The sequence below is a fragment of the Fusarium phalaenopsidis genome (genome assembly GCF_050370095.1).
Source record: "Fusarium phalaenopsidis strain FUZ10S chromosome Unknown contig_32286, whole genome shotgun sequence".
In the NCBI taxonomy this organism is placed as follows: domain Eukaryota; kingdom Fungi; phylum Ascomycota; class Sordariomycetes; order Hypocreales; family Nectriaceae; genus Fusarium; species Fusarium phalaenopsidis.
Genome location: NW_028145413.1, coordinates 1,520,194 through 1,542,570, shown reverse-complemented (window position 1 = coordinate 1,542,570; position 22,377 = coordinate 1,520,194). Strand labels below are relative to the sequence as shown.

At 53.2% G+C, this 22,377-nt stretch overlaps 10 protein-coding genes across 10 annotated transcripts; 5 read left to right on the top strand and 5 right to left on the bottom strand.

Annotated features, from left to right (window-relative positions):
* Positions 1-171: 171 nt before the first annotated feature.
* On the top strand, positions 172-3,453 carry LRP88_02805 (uncharacterized protein; the record flags this gene model as incomplete). Its single annotated transcript, XM_083239444.1, has 3 exons — positions 172-739; positions 831-1,504; positions 1,579-3,453. 3 exons carry the CDS (start codon positions 172-174, stop codon positions 3,451-3,453), a joined length of 3,117 nt encoding a protein of 1,038 aa, XP_083104574.1.
* A 621-nt stretch (positions 3,454-4,074) lies between these two features.
* On the top strand, positions 4,075-4,921 carry LRP88_02804 (S-adenosyl-L-methionine-dependent methyltransferase; the record flags this gene model as incomplete). Its single annotated transcript, XM_083239443.1, has 3 exons — positions 4,075-4,285; positions 4,347-4,524; positions 4,582-4,921. The coding sequence occupies 3 exons, from the start codon at positions 4,075-4,077 to the stop codon at positions 4,919-4,921; spliced, it is 729 nt and encodes a 242-aa protein (XP_083104573.1).
* A 347-nt stretch (positions 4,922-5,268) lies between these two features.
* Positions 5,269-6,029, bottom strand: LRP88_02803 (actin cortical patch SUR7/pH-response regulator pali; the record flags this gene model as incomplete). Its single annotated transcript, XM_083239442.1, has 2 exons — positions 5,269-5,749; positions 5,818-6,029. 2 exons carry the CDS (start codon positions 6,027-6,029, stop codon positions 5,269-5,271), a joined length of 693 nt encoding a protein of 230 aa, XP_083104572.1.
* Positions 6,030-6,787: 758 nt separating this feature from the next.
* LRP88_02802 (uncharacterized protein) lies at positions 6,788-7,606 on the bottom strand (the record flags this gene model as incomplete). The annotated part of the gene is made up of 2 exons (XM_083239441.1): positions 6,788-7,384; positions 7,442-7,606. The coding sequence occupies 2 exons, from the start codon at positions 7,604-7,606 to the stop codon at positions 6,788-6,790; spliced, it is 762 nt and encodes a 253-aa protein (XP_083104571.1).
* A 372-nt stretch (positions 7,607-7,978) lies between these two features.
* On the top strand, positions 7,979-10,043 carry LRP88_02801 (mediator of RNA polymerase II transcription subunit 1-domain-containing protein; the record flags this gene model as incomplete). Its single annotated transcript, XM_083239440.1, has 2 exons — positions 7,979-8,350; positions 8,400-10,043. 2 exons carry the CDS (start codon positions 7,979-7,981, stop codon positions 10,041-10,043), a joined length of 2,016 nt encoding a protein of 671 aa, XP_083104570.1.
* Positions 10,044-10,402: 359 nt separating this feature from the next.
* Positions 10,403-11,473, bottom strand: LRP88_02800 (methionyl-tRNA formyltransferase; the record flags this gene model as incomplete). The annotated part of the gene is made up of 4 exons (XM_083239439.1): positions 10,403-11,072; positions 11,126-11,241; positions 11,302-11,372; positions 11,422-11,473. 4 exons carry the CDS (start codon positions 11,471-11,473, stop codon positions 10,403-10,405), a joined length of 909 nt encoding a protein of 302 aa, XP_083104569.1.
* A 1,478-nt stretch (positions 11,474-12,951) lies between these two features.
* Positions 12,952-13,804, bottom strand: LRP88_02799 (protein-arginine N-methyltransferase SFM1; the record flags this gene model as incomplete). The annotated part of the gene is made up of 5 exons (XM_083239438.1): positions 12,952-13,008; positions 13,059-13,177; positions 13,236-13,346; positions 13,408-13,425; positions 13,486-13,804. The coding sequence occupies 5 exons, from the start codon at positions 13,802-13,804 to the stop codon at positions 12,952-12,954; spliced, it is 624 nt and encodes a 207-aa protein (XP_083104568.1).
* Positions 13,805-14,894: 1,090 nt separating this feature from the next.
* On the top strand, positions 14,895-16,846 carry LRP88_02798 (serine-type carboxypeptidase kexA; the record flags this gene model as incomplete). The annotated part of the gene is made up of 3 exons (XM_083239437.1): positions 14,895-15,064; positions 15,125-15,485; positions 15,536-16,846. 3 exons carry the CDS (start codon positions 14,895-14,897, stop codon positions 16,844-16,846), a joined length of 1,842 nt encoding a protein of 613 aa, XP_083104567.1.
* Positions 16,847-17,220: 374 nt separating this feature from the next.
* Positions 17,221-18,215, bottom strand: LRP88_02797 (electron carrier DRE2; the record flags this gene model as incomplete). Its single annotated transcript, XM_083239436.1, has 2 exons — positions 17,221-17,528; positions 17,582-18,215. The coding sequence occupies 2 exons, from the start codon at positions 18,213-18,215 to the stop codon at positions 17,221-17,223; spliced, it is 942 nt and encodes a 313-aa protein (XP_083104566.1).
* A 2,199-nt stretch (positions 18,216-20,414) lies between these two features.
* LRP88_02796 (uncharacterized protein) lies at positions 20,415-22,167 on the top strand (the record flags this gene model as incomplete). The annotated part of the gene is made up of 8 exons (XM_083239435.1): positions 20,415-20,503; positions 20,562-20,675; positions 20,729-20,853; positions 20,904-21,452; positions 21,502-21,544; positions 21,598-21,674; positions 21,722-21,895; positions 21,947-22,167. The coding sequence occupies 8 exons, from the start codon at positions 20,415-20,417 to the stop codon at positions 22,165-22,167; spliced, it is 1,392 nt and encodes a 463-aa protein (XP_083104565.1).
* Positions 22,168-22,377: the final 210 nt, after the last annotated feature.

The following is a 22,377-nucleotide window of genomic DNA, read 5'->3' as shown; positions in this document are numbered from 1 at the left end:
GATGAAAGTTATAAGAAGAGGCCAAATTGACTACTTCTCCTTGAGGGTTCCTCAGCTTTCTTCAACCTTGGACAGAGCCGAGACAACGCTCTCCCCTTTGGTGCACTCAGTTCCCCCTTCTTTATTAAGTTAGTTTTTCATCTACATCACTGTCCTACATCGATATTCATCATGAGGTGCAACGTCTTGGTCCTCTTGGCCTTGACGAATGGCCTCGCTCAGGCTGCTAGCATTGGCCGGCATGAGGATTCCGTCAAGGCCCATGGGCATACACATGGCAGCTCCTCCGAGCCAGACGTCAAGGCCGCCATCAAGGCTGAGGCTGACGGTAACCAGCTTGAGCATGAAGCCATAGCCCGGATCAAGAACAAGGGCAAGGGCCAACGTGTTGATCTCCTCATCAAGAACCGTGCGGGAAAAGGCGAGACTCTGACGGCGGAAGTGTTCACCCCCGGCACCAACCAGAAGGACCGGAAGGAGTCAGACCCAAGGGGCCAAGAGACATCCCAGGACGAGGATGCGGTTGAAGAGGCAAGGGCAGCTGCTCAGCGCGAGCAGCGTGAGATTGAGTGGAGGCAAAGACTTGACAAGGAGGTCGCCGAGGCACGCAAGAAGGTTGACGAGCGTGAGCGTGAGCGTGAACGCAAGGAAAAGGAAAAGAAAGAACAGGAGAAGGAAAAGAACAAGGACAAGGACCACAAGAAGGGCGAACATGATCCTCTTCTCCATGTGGACCCCTGTGAAGGCGTTCACCACCATGGCTCGCATCACCACCACAACTCCTCTCATCACAACCATGACTCTCAACACCACCACCATGACTGCCATAGCCATAGCCATCACAAGTCTCATCATCGTCATGGCTCTCAACATCACCATGGCGGTCATAATCACCATGACTATCATCATCATCACAACCACACTGGACATCACCACCACGGTCACAAGCATGGTCATCATCACGGCCACGGTCACGTTCACGGTCACGAGCATGGTCACCGACACGGCCACGGACATGGTCACCGGCATGGGCATGAACATGGTCATCGACACGGCCATGAGCACGGCCACGGCCACGAGCACAGCCATGGCCACAGCCATGGACACCACCACGGGCATGGCCATGATCATGGACATGAACACGGACATGAACACAGGCACGGTCATCACCATCATCATGGACATCATCACCAACATGACCATGGACATCATCACCGCCATCGTCACGGTCACCAGCACGGTCATGGCCATAGCCACGGTCACAGCCACGGGCATAATGAGCATCATCGACACCATGAGCACCACGGTCATCATCACGGCCATCTCCACGGTCATCATCACGACCATCTCCATGGACATGGTCACGGACAGCACCATGGCCATCACGGCCATCACAGTCATGATGCTAGTCATCACGGAGGCCATCACGGCCATCACAGTGGCAACCATGCTGGAGCTGGTACAGGCCACAACAACCATCATGGGCATCATGGAGGCCGTGGCAGTAACCGCGGCGGTAACCGTACCGATACTAGCAACTACAGCGAGGGGTATTACGACTACACTCATACGCCCAAGTACTATGATCACACACACTATACCACCCATGAGCCTACGCTGAGGGCCGACTGTTCTGGTGGCAGATGCAACCGCAAGCCTTGCTGCAAGTGCAACGGCCACTGGGCCCAGCCTGGCTGCTGGCACTGCAAGAATCATCAGGAGTTCCCTGGAGACAGCTGCCCTACCACCACCACTACCACCAACACTCGCTTCAGCACCAGGTACTCGACTACCACCCGCACTGGTGCTCCCACCTACACCACCACGACAAAGCGCAAGTATACCACCTCGACCAAGACCTACTCGCGCAAGAGCACCACCACTATTGCCCCTCAGATCACCAAGGCTCCCAAGCCAGGTGAGGAAGCCAAGGGCTTCGAGGTCCCCAACTGGCAGCCAAAGAAGGATGGCAAGGGCTACAAGGTCCCGCAAGGTTACGATGGCCCCATTCCTAAGAAGGAGAAGGAGGCAGCCAAGGAGGTCCTGTTGGAAATTTGCGCCAAGATCGAGAAGGGAGAGTACAAGTCTGACAATGTCTGCGAGAAGATCAAGGTGGAGTACAAGGGCGAGTACAAGGATGAGGACATTTGCGAGAAGATCAAGCACTGTCCACCCTATGGCAAGGCCCCTGCTCCGGCTGCATTCCCTGAAGACATTTGTGAGAAGGTCAAGAAGGGGTACTACAAGCGTGAGGAGGTTGTCTGTGACCAGATCCGAAAGGGACTGTACACGGGTGACTACAAGAAGGAGGAGCCTTTCTGCAACAAGATCAAGCACTGCCTACCCCCCATTGTCCCTGTTCCGGCTCCAGCTCCTGCGCCAGCCCCCGCTCCCGCTCCGGCCCCAGTCCCTGAGGACATTTGCGAGAAGGTCAAGAAGGGGTATTACAAGCGCGAGGAAGTTGTCTGTGATCAAATACGAAAGGGGTTGTACACAGGTGACTACAAGAAAGAGGAACCTTTCTGCAACAAGATCAAACATTGCCTGCCCTACTACGCCCCTACTCCAAGGGAGGACATCTGTGAAAGGGTCAAGAAGGGAGACTACAAGCGCGAGGAAATCATTTGCGTCCAGATCCAGAGGGGTCAGTATACGGGAGATTACAAGAAGGACGAGGTTGTCTGTGAGAAGATCAGGCACTGCCTACCGTATCATGCCCCGGCCCCCGTTCCCGTTCCCGCTCCTATCCCCGCACCTGCTCCTAAGGAGGACATTTGCGAGAGGTACAAGAAGGGCGAGTACAAGAAGGAAGAGGACGCCTGCGTGAGGATCCAGAAGGGCGAGTACAGGGAGGAGTACAAGAAGGAGAAGGATATCTGCGAGAGGATCAAGCCTTGCCAGGAGCATCACTACTACAAGGCCCCAGCTCCGATCCCCGCGCCGGTTCCTGTTCCTGTTCCTGTCCCTGCTCCCGAGAAGTACAAGTACGAGGTCAAGCCAGAGATCGCCTACAAGCCTGAGGAGAAGATCGTCTACAAGCCCGAGGAGAAGATTGTCGTCAACCCTGGAGAAAAGGTTGTCATCAAGCCCGAGGAGAAGGTTATCATCAAGCCAGAGGTGAAGCCTGTTCCTGCTCCTGCTCCTGCCCCGGTCCCCGCCCCGGCTCCAGTTCCGGCTCCAGCTCCTGCCCCCGCACCCAAGCCCGCCGAGGAAAAGCCCGGCGCCAAGCCGGAGGAGAAGAAGCCGGAAGAAAAGAAGGTGGCTACGGTCACTCCGGAAGAGAAGAAGCCGCCTTCCGAGGGCAACGCCTATTCTGGAGGTAAGACGTTCCGTGCTGGCGATGACAACCCTCCGGACGTCCCGTTGACCGTATCCACCTCAGCATCGAGCCACGCCGCCGTCATCTCGACCGCCGGTGCCGTCTTCTTTGTCATCGTCAATCTGCTCCTGTGAACCTGAGTTGATAGACAAGTCAAATTCAATGGGGAGGGATGGAAAAGTTAGTTTTCTGATGCGAGATGTTTTGGGGCACGGCTTTTATCTTGTCGTTATAATGGTAATGGACTCTGGGATGCATTTAGTAGGTAGGTAGGTAGGACCTAGGGAAGAAATAGACGGGCCCTCTAATTGATCGTGGTCTCCTCTTGATGCATGCAACATGATGATCATGTCAAGTCAGCCTCGGATTGCAAATTCCCCCGTGTCGTCCGTTGATTCGGTCGGCCGAGCATCGGACATGTCGCCGGTGGTAGGCGTGAGTAGGCGTGACTTGGGCTCGCTTCGTCAGCCGTGAGGAGACAGACAGAGAAACAAACGTCATTTCCCACATGTAGAGATATAGGCTTTTTAACTCCGAGCCACCGATGTCGATGGTGTGGACTGCCACTGCCAGCCGTGTAGCTTTTATTGGTGGGCCGGAAATCGGCATTGAGGTGGGAGCATGGCGAGACGACGTCGACTCGGTTTCCGAGGATCTTGAGATGTATATAAAGATCCAAAGAGAGTCATCGTGTTAATGAAGCTATATCCATCAATCTCAAGTCATCTAATCAATCAGTCAACCCCATCGCCAACATGAAGGACAACGCTACCCCGCTGTATACTAGCCCTCAACTGGGCGCCAAGGTCTCGACATATTCCGAGCAGCACTCGACGCCGCTGCCCAAGTACATCAGCGACTACCACGCCCATATCATCTCCACCCGTGATGATTCAGAGTACTTGAGCTCTGGCTTCCAATCCCAGTTCAACATCTTCCTTGCCAAGTCCATCGGTGCCAAGAGAGGTAAGTTCCAAGCTCTGCCGAGTCAGATATTCGCCAAGTTGCTAAACGGGCCGTTGAACAGTCCTCGAGATTGGCGTCTATGCCGGGTTCTCTGCCCTTGTTTGGGCTCATGCCGTCGGTCCAGACGGCCAGGTAACTGGCTTGGAGTACGAGCCCAAGTACGCCAAGCTCTCCAACGAAGGGTTCGCAGCGAACGGCGTCAACAACGTTGAAATCGTCGTCGGCCCTGCATCTGAGACGTGAGAGAGAGAGAGAGGCCTTGACTCGCCGAGAACAAAGAATGCTGATTCGGATAGGCTACCAAAACTGAACCCCAGCAAGCCGTACGACCTCGTCTTCATCGACGCCGACAAGACGGGGTACCCGGGTTATCTGAGACAGCTCCTCGAGGGGTCTCAGCCCGGCAGCGCAAATAGGCTGCTCCGACCGGGTGCCCTCATCGTCTCGGACAACATCCTTCGCCGGGGCCTGGTTGCGGATGACAAGGCGCTCGGCGACGAGGAGCTCACTGGCGACCGGCTCGCCAACGTCCAGGCCCTGAGGGAGTTTAATGACCTGAGCTTGAGCAACCCGCGACTGGAGACGTTTGTCATACCTCTGTGGGACGGTGTCAGCGTCACCAGACTTATTGATTAGATTAATTGGGGTGCACCAGTTATGTGTGATTTGTTCCAGGTGGTTCAAAGGGGTTGTCTCAGGCTCAGTATAAGTTTAATTTGATCGAGTACACGTTAATACTGAATAAATGAAAACAAGCAACATGGAGATGAAGCATCTCCTTGGTATCGTATCTGTAATGTACAGGTGAAAAGAAATGTCATGATATTCATATTTGCGTATAGAAAAGTAGCTCTAAAGAGCATTCTGGGGTATTTCCCTTGGCTTAATCCAACAGTAGTCATTAGTCCTCCTCTTTCATCTTCTCAACAGAATCAATAAACTCAAGTAAAAATTGCAGTGTGCCTCTTCTCAACCCACGTTACTTAGTAGCGGGTAGGGGAGGACTGATAGGCGGCCATCTTCCTGCTCTCGCGGCTGCGGCGACGACGGCCTGAGCAGCAGGTGAAGAATACAATGATGGTGGCAGCCAGGGCAAGGACAGCAGCGACAAGGACAAGCCAGATACCGACAGCCCATTCAGCGTTGAGGTCGATGTCGGCGTTGTTGACCCGTCTCTTGACAATGGCGAAGCCAGCAAAGTCGCAGGCCAGGGCGACAATAGTGACAAAGAAGGCCAGGAGGGCGACGAGCGACGACATCAGGGAGCCCAATGTGCCGGCGCCGAGGGCCAGGAGGAAGGCGATGAAGCAGAGCCCGGTAGCAACGGGGTGCAGCACCATGACATAAGTCAATGCCTTGGCCGTGTTCTCAGCAGCATCAGAGAACTCGACCACATTGCCTCCAGCAGCGTTGTAAATGACAGAGGCAGGGTTGTAGCCGATCTGAGACTTGGAGCATTCATCACTAAGGGCTTGTTAGCACGATGTGGACAATTTGGAGGCCATCGCCTCAACAATTGGGTTAAAACTCACCCGCTCTCTCTGAGAATACAGTAACCAAAGGTGCCAAAGTTGATTGTCGTTGGGGTCTGGCTAGTGTTGGTCCGGGCCAGCTCGTTAAGGTCGACCTTAAGGATGGCGATGTCGTTGACTACAGGAGCAGTGATGTCAACGACAATGAGCAAGACTGTCGCTGCGAACAGCAAGAAGCCGCCGAAATGGTGGATGAATCGTCCAACGCCCATTGTGATGTGGTGTATAGTGTGGTGTAAGAGTAGAACACGCTAGAGTATAGATGATACAGCTGATGCTAGAAAACAAAGAGATACGATGACCACCCAGCAAGAAATAGAGGTCGTAGACGGCCAAGATATAAGTCGCGACACAATGCCGCTACTCAGGGCAACAAGCATTGCGCAGCAGATGGAACGGCGGTGCTTGGCTGAGACGTCATCACCAAGCCCTGTTTTGGGCTCGTCCGTGCCGAAACCCGCCATGCAGAGAGCCAAGCCATGGTAGTGATGCCCATCGCGAGGGACAGGTTCTACGACGCAGTGACGTAGATATGGTGGCTTTGTCGAATCGTGGCTAATCTGCTGGGGTGTGGGGTCGCTCGATTATGCCTGATTCGGGCCATCTTGTTGTTGGTCTTGACAAGGATCTTTTTTCTTGGGACGTGTGCCGTCGCTTTTCCAACGTCACACGTCCAAATCCTTGGCCGATCCAATCGAGTCCAGAAGCCTGGCGAGGTGAAGTAAGGTGCTCAGTCTTGGAATGATCTGCTTGTTCCATGGTGCAATTACACCGAGACAGCTTCCTCCTGGTCCTCGGCGAAAACCGTCTGGGCTGCCTCATCGCCGCGTGATACCAGGGATGAACATGATCGTCGCCTCAGGCAAAAGCTAATGCTAATTCGAGATCTTCTGGCGTGGAGATGCTTAGCTTAGCCATGAGTTGCGCAACTGGCTAAGCCTCAGTCGAAGAGCTGAGATTCGTCTCCTGTTTATGGGTCTTGTTTGACAGACTTTTCTTTTTCTGTTGTTGGCTGTTCGATATCATCCTCCAGTTCGGCATCTTCTGGCTCGTCATTCTCTGCAGACTCCTCCTCTTTCCCGCTAGAGCGTCTGAATTTGCTCGGGATCCCGTTCCGAAGTGCAAATCGTGCAGCAGCATTGGAATTTCGTGATGGCTGCGCTCCAAAATCGGGGGCCCATTGCTTCAGTCCCGTCGTCGCCAACGAGTCGGGAAGCGATTGGTTAAGGGTCTCGGAAATAAAAGACTTTTGATCCTTGATAAAATCGGGCCATGGTCTACTCAATGTCGACTTGGCGCTGAGCTGATGTCGGTAATCAGGAGACGGAGACACTTCGACAGTAAACTCCCTTTCCGCATCTTCTTGATTGTCTTGCTTGAACGTATGTCGACTTTCGATTACATTTAGGAGAGTCCCAAAACCTCCAGCACTGGCCTTGCGTTTTTCGTTCGCGGGTGTCGTGGACTTGGTCGGCGTCTGGACGGTGACTCTGTATGGGCTATTGGTAGTCACTTTGGTGGCGGCTGCAGCATCTCTCATCAACGATACAAATGAGGCATCCTTGCCCTAGACAGTGTATAGTTAGCACAATTAGCAAGCTTCTTTGCTGACAAGGATGCCCACCGGAATGGCTCTAAAGTGTTCAACCGGCCCATGCTTCTCCAGCAGCTGCAGAATGGACCGCCTCTCGGTCAACGTGACTGGCGGTGGTGAAACGGCGATGGATACAGAGCGCCTTGCTGTTTCCTGGACGCGCACAGCACGTGCAGCCTGTGCAGCGGTGGCCATGGCGCAATCTGAATTCGATCAAGGCGAGCTCGTAGAATAAAGAGCTTGTCTTTCTTGGTGGTGAGCAAAGCTCCAACAAAAAGAATGCGGGCGGATGGCAGGGGTTAAACTCGTCTTGGTGGGGCCGAACCGTGCACGCATCCCGCGTCTCCAGCTCCTTCCTTACTTTCGCGATGCTCTTTAACTTGAGCCTTCAACACTCGAACCTTTCATAAACACACAACTGTGCGACCTGCTCAGACATCGCCTTCACATTTTTACCAACGTAATCGCTGGTCGATCCATCATCCTGCGACCGTACTTTATCTTCCGACCGCCAAAGCAGCAAGCTACGAAACCTCCCTCCCACAGGAGGGCATCGGCTCCATCGACATGGCGACGCCAACAGCCATGAAGCACGTCGCCTCGCAGCAGGGCCGCACGCCCTCGCAACTCGCTGTCGCAACGCCTCCCGTATCTACACCCTTCTCCAACCCCGCTCATGCCGTGTTTTCACCCCGAGGGCCGCGTTCGTCGCCGCAGCAGTTTAAGAAGTCTCCTGCTTCAACGCTCATGGCGGCGCAAGCCTCCAATGCGCCCTTAAACTTCGACAGTCCATCTACAGCGGCAGCAATGGGAGCCCTTGGTATTGGTACTGGTCTTGATATTGGCCTCGATAATGTCGGCGTTGGCCTTGGGAATCTGGGTGCCCTTGCGGAGGATGATAAGCTGAAGCGTCTGGAAACCATTATCGAGATCTTGAACGTATGTGGTCTTGCTGCTTCCAATGCGTTTCTCTACTAACTTCTCTTAGAAAAAGAAGGGACTCGTCAGCGAAGCCGGCTTGGAACGTCTGGCGCAGCGAATAGGACTCGACTGTCTTTCAGAAGACCACACAGCGCCCGACGGCCGAAAACGAAGAACTCTTGTCATAGCAGGCTCAGCCATTCAGTTGGATATTGCATTGGACAATAATATCGTCGAAAACATCTCGCTTGCTTTTCCAGAGTCTGCTCCCTCGGTCACCAAGCACGTCGACCAAGCAAGTCAGATCCTCCTCAGAGATCTTCAACTGCTTCCAAACCAAAGCCCATTGACCAAAACCCTCGACAAATTCGCCATCAATCTGGAACGATTGGCAGTTCTAGATAAGCTCAGCATCATTCCAGGACTCGACTGTCATGAGGCTTTGGCAGGCATCTATGTGAGCCTGGAGAGACTTTACCAGTGGGACGTGGCCCAACTCAGCCAGGAACCAGGAATCAACAAGTCGCCCGGTGCGCTATCTGTTGCAGCCATGTGCACGCGGCACGGGTTCCCTATTATGCACTCGAGAGAGCGGGTGGGCTTGGCTTTGCAGTATTGGAAGACCCTACGACTTATTCAACCAACAACCGACAAACTCGCTTCATTTGCCGAAAAGCGAGAAAAGGTCTGGTCACTTTTAATTGGATGCGCCTCTATGGGAGGTATCGGCCATCTACCTGTGAGGGTCTCCGAGGACTGGATTTCCAAGAACGTGGTGACAACTGAACCGACCTTGGATCCCAAGAAGCCGAGCCTGGACTGGCTAGAGCCTGATAATGTTGTGCTGCCCCCATCCGAAGAGAATAAGGACGCTGGAATGGAAATGATTCAGCCAGATCTCTCAACGGCAAGGGTGCCTCAGGTCATGTTCACCGTCACGTTTGACCCTCCTGTCATTCTCCCTCAGAACGACTGGATGCGGTTGCATGCTCTTGCGAACGTGAGCGCTCCGCCCATCTTTGGATATCCGCCTACCTTTGACAGCTTGTTCTTCCCTGTGCCTCCTGGCAGTGCTCAGGATCCCAGTGAGCTCCGGACAATCACTCGTCAGCGCGACGTCCGCGTCTATGACAAAGATCAGAAGCCATTGGTCAAGTCTCACCGGAACTCGTTGTTCATCTACAAACCTATATATTCTCAGGTGGTTACCGAGATGCCCTTCTCTCACCCTCGCCAGCTCATCGACATGCTCCCCTTGCTTCGACAATATGCTTTCATTTCGACCTTGCTCGAAAGCAGCTTTGGGTCCGAGACGAAGGAAGCTGAACCGCGACCCAAGCAAGGAAGCGCACCAACCCCAGCACCCAAACCCAATGTTTCCAGCAAAAATGAGTTGGCAGACTTTATGGACCTTACTCCTGCAGCTCCCGAGACGCCAGCCAGTGAAGAGATCAACTTAGATGTCACTCTCTGGGTCCATCCTACTCCTCATCTGCAGGTCGTCTTCCCCTTCCGCAACTCGACGGCTAACGTCACGCTTAAGGTGCTCGAGGACGGAGTAGTGGAGGTGGCTGATGAGAACGTCATCCCTCAAGATGAAAACGCCAAGATGAAGAATAAGGAGCTGACGCGGTCGGACCTTGGCAGGGTGCTGGAGCACATGGAGGATCTCTGCAAGTGGACTGAGTGGATCCGTACACGTCTTGCTTGAGGCGAGGTGGGCGTGGCCAGAAGTTGAGGAGTCGATTATCGCGTTAGGTAGAGTTGGATGATACCCCGAGTCGTGATTACGCACTCATGAACGCGCGTCAAGATTGTGGGAATGCAAAGTTAATTTGAACTAGTCATTCTCGATAACTCGTACGCATAGAATCAATATTGAAGAGCATGTCAAACCAATGCCATGGCCAAACTTCACCATCAACTCAGCCTCAGCTGGCATCACCCTGTGATATAATGCATTGTCTAGGCTTGATGCTAATAGTACATGTACATGGGCTATTCCTGCATCATCTGTAGAACCACGGCTGATATGCAGGCTCATGGTCAATCCCGGCGACACAATGCCGACTATTGAAAAGACTTGAGCACAATCGTCGCGTCTCGCTCCGGCTTTCCCTCCTCTTTAATCTTCCTGACCCAGATCAACTCGCCGCTGGGGATATGGATGATGGCGCTCCCGTCACGCTGGTCCGTTACAAGAGCTTCATACTTGGGCCCCTCCAGCCCCGGCTCTAGATTCAGATGGAGAGACATTCGCGAGCCGTAGACGGCGAGATCCATCAGAGATGCGACCTCGGCATCCTGGAAGATTAGCCGCTTGGTTTGGCCTTTCTTGTTGACGGCGTGCGTCCAGATCGACCCGAGGACTCGCACCCTCCGTACAAACTCGTCGGCCGTCCAGTCACCCCAGTTAATCTGCCCATCAGCCTTTGTGACTTTTGGCGCGTGAACGAGCTTCCTGTCTCCGAGATCCTCAGCCTTCCAGTCTACTCTCTGATGAGGCGGTATGTGCACGCTGTCCCGTAGACCTTGCACGAGCATCTGCGCTCCGATGGGTGCGAGGAGGCTCGTGAGCTCCTGGACGGCGCAGTCGGGGGGTATTGGGATGCCTGGGCGAGGAGTCTGGGCTAGCACGGTGCCGTGGTCGAAGGCTTTGTCGTCGAGTGTCTGGAGAGAAACTCCGGTGTTGCGATAACCTCTTAATATGGCATGGTGGATTGGTGCAGGTCCTCGGAGGCTGCATTGTCGTCAATCATTACGCCTGCATCCACGAGATTGCTATTGACTCACTCTGGGAGTAGAGAAGGATGCACATTGAGGCCCCCATACTTGGCCGATCTCAATATCCGAGGGGGGACGAACAAGCCAAAGGAAACAGCGACAACGAGGTTTGTAGCCTCGGGTAGCTACAGAGCTTCTTTCAGCCTCTTGAAGTAGCAAGCTGGTTAGGACTCTGGGCAACTCACCTCCCATTTTGTGAATGTCTCACGCTGGTGAATCTTCAATCCCAACTCCTCCGCTAGTGTTTTGCAGGGGACTAGAAGAGTGTCAGTATTTATAAGTCACATGAGAGGTTGTTGATTCACCTTCTCTGAGTGTTTTGAAGCTTCTGCCCATGCGCTTTGGGGGCAGAACCATGACATCCAAGGACTCAATCAGATCCTTGTTCCGACTATGCTCCTCATATACGGCCTTTAAAGATGCGCAGCTAAAGTCGTCGGAACCGCAGAAGAGAATCCGTAGAGGCTCAGATGACCTTGCCGCTACATGGGAGTAGCATTGCCGCCATGGGAATGATTTTCGGCCGAGCAATGACCTCGACCTCGTGAGAAGGTGAAACATTATAGCATGTATCTCCCCATGGGGTGGAGATACAGTGTGTCTCTTCCTGTAACAGTCTTTGGTGTTGAGCGTTGATTTCTTATATGCATCCCTGTCAACAGTCTCGATGGTCCCAGTGAAAGAATGGATCACAGTCGCGATTGGTGCAACATCTGCTTATTTGCATCATCCGCCCAAGAAGACATTGTCCTCGTTTAAGTGACAAGAGCTTCATATCACATCAATGCCGCCTAGAGAAAATCATGGGCGTCCGTTTTATCATTACACGAGTTTGTTGAAAACAATTCGTTGTGAATACTGTCAATTGCACCCACACTGAAAGGATTGCGTTGTGCTCCAGGGTAGCTCTATCAACGACGAGATGGATGCCAGGCAATCACCTCGATCTTAGGACTGCTTGTTGGTTTGCATTCATTCGAGATAGACAGGTTATGGCATAGATAGCATCAGAAAGCGTTGAAATTTTTACTTTTGGAACCATTCAGTATGTTTTGCTCTCTCCATCAGTAAATCTCACCAGCGTCTAACCATGTCCTAAACGGCCGTGTCCCTTGTCTTTTTCATTGCATCAAGGATCCGCTGCTCGCACTTTTTACATGACCGTATATCAATAGATTCCTTCCGAGATAATATCTTCTTTTGACAAATTTCTGGTTGATTGTTCATGACATGCTCGCACTTCTCCTCCTTTTGGTCGTAGCGGACGAGGTAGTCGCATATGTTGCAGTGGTACTTGATGAAGGTAGTTGTGCACATCTCGAAGTCTTTTAATTGCCAGAGCTCAGTAATGTTGAAAGGTTGGGGTTGTTCGTTGAGGATGCTGGGAATATTGAAGGGCTTGGTCTGTTGACCGGAATACTTTGCTACATATATGTGTGGACTCTCGTTTCTTGAAATGCTGTGACATTGCTGTGATACATGCTGGTTTAACTCGAGACGTAGTGACTTGAAGCCATAGCCAGTACGATTAACTATCAAGTTTCAAACTTTTCAGTAGACCAATGGGACAATGGTGCCACGCAATCTCCTGTTAGCTGGAGCTGTGTATGCCCAACCAGATATTCCTATCATGCGTGTCCTCCAAGACTCAATATCGCCCACCGCCATGTGAGGACTGGGTGCGTATACGAGTAAGGCAGGAGGCAAAAACAAGCATCTCTACCACAGTGAGAGATATGTGCTGCTGCCGCGGAGCTGAGACTCAACTTGGGCCTGATTATCCACATAGAGTTGGGACGATGTGGCTTCAAGGGATGATATAATCATTCAGCATATTAGAATAGATCATCCACAGCCTTGTCGGCATCCTTCTGGATCAACTCAACCATACCCTAAAATGCCGTGTTAGCGCTTGACTTGCATGGAACGGGCGACCACTGACCTTGGGCATGATGGGCTTGCCATCCTCACCCTTAACATAGCGGAAGGGCATCTCGGTGCTCTCATGCTCATTGAACTTGAGCTCCGGAAAGTCGAGGTAGGGAATCTTGTCCACGGGCACTAAATGGTCACTGTGAGCTTCCAAGCATAACACCATGCACCCATGGCGGTGACGAACCCCTGTCTTGCACGACGATGCGAGTCACTCGCACTGCTGTATCTGTTGTCATCTGCTTGGGTCCCAGCCTGCGACCCTCGAAGCCCTTCTTCCTGAGCTCGGATGTTCGGTCTGCGAGTCTATGTTAGGTAATGCGCCACCACTGGGCAGTATTGTTGTCATTGCTACACACCTCGGGGAGGGTCATCGCCTGGATAGCAGAAGTCAGTAACTCTTCAACAGTTCTCAACAGAATTGGAGATAAACGTACCCAAGATGCCTCCAAACAAGAATGCGTCAAAGGTATCACCATCCTCAGGAGAGAGGTCCTTGGCAGCGGCAGGATCAAGCAGACAGACGCGAGACTTGTTGGCGGCGTAGAGCTCCTCAACACCTCGCTGCTCGGCCGTGAAGGCGGGGTTGCTGGCCAGGTCGGCAGGGACCTTGAAGGTGGGAGGCAGACTGGACAGGATGAAGGAGCCGTGGGTATCCTGCGTCTCTTTGGCAATGGCCAGGTACTCGAGCTCTGACCAGGGACCGAGCTCTGGGTCGAGATGCTCGACAATAAAGGTCTTGCCTGTGGTGGCCATGGTTTTCTTTGTCTGCGCTGAGGGGTAGTAGTGGGCAGGGGTTACTCGCTTGTGCACGCCGTGATAGTGGATGGTCTAGAAACGCCCGAGATGAGCTGAAAGCCTATCTTGACCTGGCTGTTTTATTGATATGACTCTGTAAAAGAGATTTTGGTGGTGCGCTTGGTTGGCCAAGACAGGGTTTTGGAAAAATTGCTAGCTAGAGGCAATCCAGTGAGAGATCGCCAGTGGAGGCACTGGGCTTGGGTGCCACGAGAAGTGTGTAAGTGATGTGACTCCGCAAACAGATTCAGCCAGCAGAGAAGATGCATGATAAACAGGAAACAATACGAGTAAAACACGTATATTCATAGTTATTCTTCTCGATGCGAAATACGCACATTACGCTTGTAAAGTAAAGATCCATGCGCATCTATCCGTGGATCCATCTCCAATACCCCCTACAGACAAACGAGGCTGCTATTGAGCACTAATTATCGGTCACAACAGGGCGCCACCCAGTCTATTGAGTATCTTGGCAGTAGAGAGCAAATGTGCTCAACACTTGCAGTAGTAAGACATCCCTATATCGCAAATCGTAGTCTCGTGGTCAACAACAACTCCTCGTGCATACGAAGGCACAAATTGGAGGCAATTGTTAGTGGAGATATCCCCACTACAAGAGCCCCTGGACGTCTCCTTTCCCGGAAGAATCGGTGCCAGAATTGGCGCCAAGCCACAAAGCCGAGCCCCAAGCCTCGTCCTCAGCCGCCACTAAAGCGGAAGCTTGCCTGGTTGCAGCACATTCGGGGCTCAATGGCCCCGTAGGTCCCGTCGAAGGTAGTTTCGTAGCTGTCGTCAGGCGAGGCAGGAGGTAATCTGTAATCCGGGGTCTCGACCTGCCACCTCTCCCTTTAACCCTTTCAAGATCCCATCGTTTCAACTGTGCCAGGCCAGTTCGTCGACCAACTCTTGGCTGGCATCGGTCTTTCATCTCTCTTCTTATTCTCTTCTATTTCTTTTCTTTTCTCGTACAAGACGCAAACGCTCTCGCTCCTTGATTCTGCGCTCCTTAACACCTCCCGCGGCGTCTCCCGTCCGCAACTTCATCATGGCCTTCCTATCGATACCCTCCCCGAGGCGATGGGTCGCACTCCTTTCCCTCTCCCTCGGGCCAATCCTGGGCGCGGCAGACGCAACACCCAATTCAGCGGCAGATTATTATGTTCGCGACCTGCCTGGGCTCCCTGCGGATGGCCCTAATATCAAGATGCATGCTGGGTAAGTTGGCACGTGTCTCCGCCTCGTCCGCTCCCGCTGACGCGTTCATCCTCGTCGCAGTCATATCGAAGTTACCCCCGAGAGCCACGGAAATCTGTTCTTCTGGCACTTTGAGAACCAGCACATCGCCGACAAGCAACGAACCGTCATCTGGATCAACGGCGGACCAGGATGCAGCTCCGAAGATGGCGCCATGATGGAGATTGGCCCCTATCGGCTCAAGGACAAGGAGAACCTTTACTACAACAATGGCTCCTGGGGCGAGTTTGCCAACCTCCTGTTCGTCGATAACCCTGTGGGCACTGGATTTAGTTTGGTCGACACGAATGCCTACGTGAAAGAACTCGACGAGATGGCCGATCAGTTTATCCAATTCCTCGAGAAGTGGTTCGCCCTCTTCCCCCAGTATGATCGCGATGATGTGAGTATCTATTGGCCCTAGGGAAATGATGACTTGCTAAGACGTCGCAGATTTACATCGCTGGCGAGTCCTATGCTGGACAGCACATCCCCTATATCGCCAAAGCCATCCTCGCCCGCAACAAGAAGAATCCCAGCAAGGCCTGGAACCTTCAGGGATTGTTGATTGGAAATGGCTGGATCTCCCCCGTGGACCAGTATCCCGCCTATATCTCATTTGCCCACGAAAAGGGGATCATCGAGAAGGGCTCCGATAACGACAAGAAGCTGCAATCTGCCCTGCGAGGCTGCGAACGAGTCATTGCCTCCAGCCCTGGTCGCGTCGACTACGGCGAATGCGAGGAGATTTTGAAGAACATCCTCGAGCTGACCCGGGATGGTAATAACTGTATCAACATGTACGATGTACGCCTCAAGGACACCTACCCCAGCTGTGGCATGAACTGGCCCCCGGATCTGGAGTACCTGACTCCTTATCTCGGAAGAAAGGACGTCGTCGACGCTCTGCATGTCTCCGCGATGAAGTCTACCGGGTGGACAGAGTGCAACGGAGCTGTGGGCGGTGCTTTTACTGCCAGGAAGTCGAAGCCTGCGGTTGAACTCCTGCCAGATATTCTTAAGGAGGTACCAGTCCTCCTTTTCTCTGGAGCCGAAGACTTTATCTGCAACCATCTTGGTACTGAGGAACTTATCAGCAAGTTGGAATGGAACGGTGGCAAGGGTTTCGAGGTGACCCCTGGAAACTGGGCTCCTCGTCGGGACTGGACTTTCGAGGGCGAGACTGCTGGTTTCTGGCAGGAGGCTCGAAACTTGACCTACGTTCTGATCTACAACTCGTCTCACATGGTCCCCTTCGACCTTCCCCGCCGTAGCCGGGACATGCTGGATCGCTTCATGGGTGTCGACATTAGCAACATCGGAGGCGATCCGACCGATAGCCGCATTGACGGCGAGAAGGGTCCCGAGACCACCGTGGGTGGCGCCTCCAACAAGACTCAGTCTGCCGCCCAGGACCATCAGAAGCAGTTGGACGAGGCCAAGTGGGCAGCTTACCAGAAGTCTGGCGAGATTGTTCTTGTCATTGTTATCATCGCTGCCATCGCATGGGGCTATTTCGTCTGGCGCGAGCGTCGCAAGGGAGCCGCGTACCACGCGCTTGCCAACCACGACAACACCAGTCATTCAAATGGCTTCCGGGCCAAGTCACAGCCAGGTGATCTGGAGTCTGCCGCTTTCGACGAGAGCGAGCTGGACGATCTGCACGGGTCAACGCCGGCCACTGCTACCAGCGCCAGGTTTCCCGCAAACCGTGAAGACACTCGGGAGAAGTTTGTGACTAAGTATGCTGAGCCTAGTTCATAAAACGGAAAGCATACTGGGTTTGGGCAAGAACATGGTCCAACATTCATTTAGCTGGCGTCGTGGTCTTTTGCATACTGAGAGGTCGGTATAGGAGTAAGGCGTTTTTTGTATAGGAAGGGAGGTAGTTGAAGTAGAAATCAAATCATATTTTTGTTGTAATCATCTAGATGGGCCGAGCTACGCCGTGAACGCCATTTCTAAAATCTAGAGCGCTCCGTAGAAAACCAGCCTTTGCCTCCTGGCTGCTTTTGTGATGCAGCCTTTGTTTGTCCTATCCCAGGTTCCCAAGAGAATCCAATCCGTGCCGTGATCAAATCTGTCAATACGCCTGCAGTGCCGCGCCGTCGTGGTAGTTCATGAAAAGAGTCTGAAGTTTACAATTGCACATCGTTGTTGAGCAGCCGGACCTCCTCGCCGGGCTTGAAGGGCGGCAGGCCGATGTAAGGGCACCCGTCGCATCGGAAAGCATCGCCAAGCGAGCAGTTGCCGCAGGAGCCAACCTTGCCCTGGACGGTAAAGTCGATCTCGGCAAGGTCGTCGGTGGCCAACTTGACGCTCTCGAGCTTCTTGTCGGCTTCGGCGCGCTTCTCAGCGTCCTCCTTGGCAAGACGTTCGGCCAGGCCGCAGCTGCAGTCCTTGCAGGCGCGACGGCGTTTGCCGGCCTTGGGCTGACACTCTGCAGCTGATGGAAGGTCAGTAAGATGTGGCATGTATACTGAGAAGGAATTGACATACGAATATTGATGGGGCGCAAAAGATCTTCCTCTGTCATGAGGGTATCCTCGTCGATGAGGTCATCGTCGTCAAGGTCGTCGCTAAGATCGATGAAGCCGACACCGGCGGGGACCACGGGCTTGACCTCGACAGGCTTCTTCTTCTTCAGATTGAGGGGAACGGAACCATCCGCAAGAGGGGCAGGCTGGTTCTTCTTCTTAAGGCCAAACTTCAAGGTGACGGCTCCCTCGTTGTCGCCGTAGTCGGGCTTCTCGAAACCTCCCCGCGAAGCCACCAGGCCGGCCAGCACCGCTTCCTTAGACAGGGTGGACTCTTCCAAGCTGTTTCCATCCTGCGACTGCAGGCGACCGTTGGGCTTGAGGGCTTCCGCGACAGGGCCAAGAATGGTGCGGTTCATCAGAGCCAGGGACTCGCCCAGCATGGACGAGGCGTCGGCGAGGATCAGGACGAGGTCGTAGGTGGAGGACGGCAGCTTGACCAGTCCCGCAGAGAGACGGTCAAGCATCTGAAGATCGGTAACGGAGCGGTCATAGTCGGCAAGGACAGACGAGAGGGCGGAAGAGTGGGAGGCAAGAGTGGGAGGCGCCAGGAGCAGCGTCCGCTTGGGTGGCGAGACAGACTTCGAGACGGGCATGACGAAATCGTCGCTCGGATCGATCATGAGGGTTGCGGGCGCCATTGCAAAAGAGAGAGACTGGAAGAGCTGATGAGGACAAGATGAAGACAACGAGGAGGAAGAGAAGGGAAGGGGACAGGGTGTTGGATTTGTATTGGAGTCGGTACAAGCCCTGACGACTTTTAGCCCAGGGCGTTGGTGTGAACCGGATTAGTCAATCGAAGCGGTAGCCGCGTGTGGCCCGCCGTAGATGGACTGTGCACTTTGCCCTGGCAGAAGCGGGTGATACAGTGCGGATGCGTCCCCAGATGGACGGTACTACATCGATATCAAGAGTTGCGGGGTTCACTTCTGCTTTTCCACGGACAACGAACGGAAGCCCATGATATCGATAAGGGCCCCTTGTTCCGACTGCGGAGGTGCGGAGCCAGCCACAAATCGACCCTGCAGCCGTGCTTGGACGGAGTTGTACTACGGACGGAGCCAGAGATAATCATGACGGGTTGCTGACTAGACCCAATTCCTCAATTGCGTCCTCAAGAATATGCGGGATGCACTGTGTGGCTGCGAAACAACCTTAATCCCAGACCTTCACCTCACCTCTCAAACCCCCTTTCAGTTCACCTCTCCCCGGAGATGCAGGAACTCGCAATTCTCGCTTATGTAGAAATCGCCTGCTAAACCGTATGACCCGGCTCTTGCGAACTCTCAACTCCCGACCGTGCTCTGTCCTATGCCACCACTTGTGATTACGCTGACATATCATCCTTGGTAATCGGAAAAGATGGGGGGTGAGTGTTCCGGGCTAGTAGAGCGATGTCGGACCAATCCCGACGACGACGATTTGTCTTCCCCGGCACTTTCTGGCCCAAGGGGATAGGTTGCCGATCTTGTGATCTCGTGAGCGGATTCATGTTCCGTGGCACCGATCACCCTAATTTTCCGTGCTGGACACATGCTGCAGCTGTTGTGGGGGGGAGGAGGGATTTCCGGGGTCGAGCATACCGGGTTCTTTCAACACGTGCTTAGCAATCGCTTGTGCTTGTGAGGCTCGCCGCTGAGCAAGCACTGTTGGGTTAACGTGAGAGCTATTACTGAAGCTGACCTTTGCTACCGGTGGCGAGACTGCTTGCCCTTTTGTTCTAGAACTTGACTGTCTTGACCCACGCGGTTTAGCAGTGTCTCTTCGCGTCTAATAAACTACTCGTACTTGCTCTCTAGCAGCGGGACGGACCGCAAACTACTTACCCTTAGTTTTTTTATATTTTATTTATATTTCTTTTATTTCTTATTTATTATATACTTCTTTTATTTCTAGAGCTATCTTCTCTAGTGTTTGGTTTTTTTATGTCCGTAGCTGTTTGCTCACTCGTTTTATCGCAGAGTTCCCTTCCCTTAGACTAGTATCATCCTAAGGCTTCACTACCTTAGGATGAGCAGTGATCGCAACTGCCCGCTACCGGGACGGTCACTGCGTCTTGCATCTATAGAATCTTCTCGTAGAAAAACACACGCCTGTTTGTTTTGAAAAAACATATTCGCTTGAGGCAGCTGCTCCGGTCGCGTGCCTTCCTTCTCTCTTCTTCGATCGCGAACGTACATCTTAGTTGTGAACCTAACGCACCTTCCTCAACTTCATCTCTCCGCGTTGAGCATAAGGCATCACACCTTGTGTTTAAGGCATCTTTGAGATAAAACAGAGGATCTTTCCTTCTCCTTCTTCACGCAAAGACACCTCCAATCTTTGCCACGATCTCAACACGAGCTCGCCAACGACGCCGGTACACATCGATACGCAAGGTATGATTGCTTCATATTCTCCTTCTTCTCATATTCCCCCATGCCGGGCTCGCGCGGGCATATCGCGGTTCTCTTATCCCGCTCTTCGCGAGCTCGCGATCCCGCCTGCGGTTCTCATCGTCTCGATCTCTCCATCACAGGTATACCAAGTTCTAGGCTTGACAGAGTAGCATTCAAAGAGCATATCTCAAGCCCTCCTCCTCCTCCTCCTCCTCCTCCTCCTCCTCCTCTTTCTTCTTCTTCTTCTTTTTTCCCCGCGAGTATCTTATTTCATCTCCTTGCACGCGAGATCGGGACGGTTGCGCAGCCCAACTTCCTCAAATCTTTCTTTTTTTACTTCCAGGCTTGTTCTACGCCCATCTCATACTAACAAATGCTTACAGCGACACACCTTCGTTTCCGACACTGTCTTTAATCATGGCTGACTGGGGTCAAACCGGTCAGGGGGGGTCGTCCCAGTGGAACACTGGAGGCCAGGGCGAGTGGGACACTGGAAAGCAGGACACGTGAGTTTCTTCTCGGGGGGGTGAAAGAAGACTCATTCGCCTCGTCTAACCCTCGTAGCAACAACTTTGGCAATGACGGCGGTTTCGACAACGGCGGCTTTGAGAACGGCGACGGTGCCGAGAATGGCCATGCCAACGACAATGACAAGTGTTTCGGCTGCGGCGAAACTGGGTATAACATTTCAAGAACTAAGTCTCTTGTTTCTCACATACTAACACTTCCAGTCACCGTCGTGCTGAGTGCCCCAGCCCTCAGGAGATGGCCTGCCGCTACTGCAAGCAGCCTGGTCACATGGTGAAGGATTGCCCTGACAAGCCTCCCATGGTCTGCGAGAACTGTGGTGAAGAAGGTTTGTTTTCACAATGTTCCGGGGCGTGGACTTCGCTCACATCTGTACAGGCCACATGCGCAAGAACTGCGAGAACGCTCGCAAGATCAACCGCGACCACATTGCTGATGTCTCTCTCGAGGAGGCCTTGAACAAGATCAAGCAGGCCGTTGCTGATAGAGATGTTGACGACGCCAAGGAGGGCGTCCAGGAGTACATCAAAGCGACTAACGGAGAGGCCACTTACCATGATGTCCAGACCGCTCTCATTGAGAAAGACATCGGTCTCTGGCTGATTGCTTCCGAGAAGCCCCTTCTTCAGGTCTTCGCCAACATGGACCTCCAGGGAAACATTGGCAAGAAGTATACCGTTTCCTACCGCTTCACTGAGAAGGCGGATCGTCCTCGTGAGGTTGAGGGTTGGCCCAAGGACCGGGACGAACTCCTTTCCCGCCTTGACGACGCTGGAGAGGTCGTCGACAAGGGCATCCCCCTGTGCAGCAACTGCAAGGAGCTTGGTCATATCTCCAAGTACTGTACCCAGGAGAAGGCGGAACGCACTGATGCTCCCAAGATTTCCTGCTACAACTGCGGTGGAGAGGGTCATCGTGTTCGTGACTGTGAGTATTGGAATCTCGTCAACTGTCGTTTTACTAACATCTTCGACAGGCCCTGAGCCTCGCGTTGACAAGTTTGCGTGCAAGAACTGCGGGTTAGTTGCAGGTCCGGACGTTCAACCTACTCCAATGACTGACATGCATTTAGCCAATCTGGTCACAAGGCTTCTGATTGCGAGGAGCCACCTAACCCGGCCAATGTCGAGTGCCGCAAGTGCAATGAACGTGCGTAAACCAGCTATGCTCTTGTCGACATGAACTAATCCTTGTAGTCGGTCACTTTGCCAAGGATTGTCCCCAGGGTGGTGGTCGCGCGTGCCGCAACTGTGGTGAGGAGGGCCATATGGCCAAGGAGTGCGACAAGCCTCGTGACATGTCCAGCGTCACTTGCCGCAACTGCGACAAGGCGGGCCACTACAGCAGAGAGTGTCCCGAGCCCAAGGACTGTGAGTGCCTTGATAGGACAGCTTCTACCAGCGGTTCTAACTGAGTTCTAGGGAGCAAGGTCCAGTGCTCAAACTGCCAGCAGATGGGCCACACAAAGGTCCGTTGCAAGGAACCTCCCGCTGACGAGATGGATGGAGGCAACTTCGGTGATGCCGACAACGACGCTGGTTGGGCTAGCGCTGGCGGCCAGACAAGCGGTGATCAAAAGATGACCGATGATGGCTGGACAGTTGCTCCAGCTGCCTCGACTGCCGACGCTTCAGTCTGGTAAATCCGGTCCCTCGGGAACAACAAAAGTTCGGTCACGATCCGATCTCACGCGTTTTGGGAGTTGCACTCTACACCGAAAGGGCACCTGGGGATGTGTATGTAATAGGACAATTTCATCCAACATTGACGATGGGAGTTAAAAAGTAGGTGGCCAAAATAGTAACTGGGTGCAATCAAATCTCAATTCAATGAGGACTGATAGTTGTCGTGA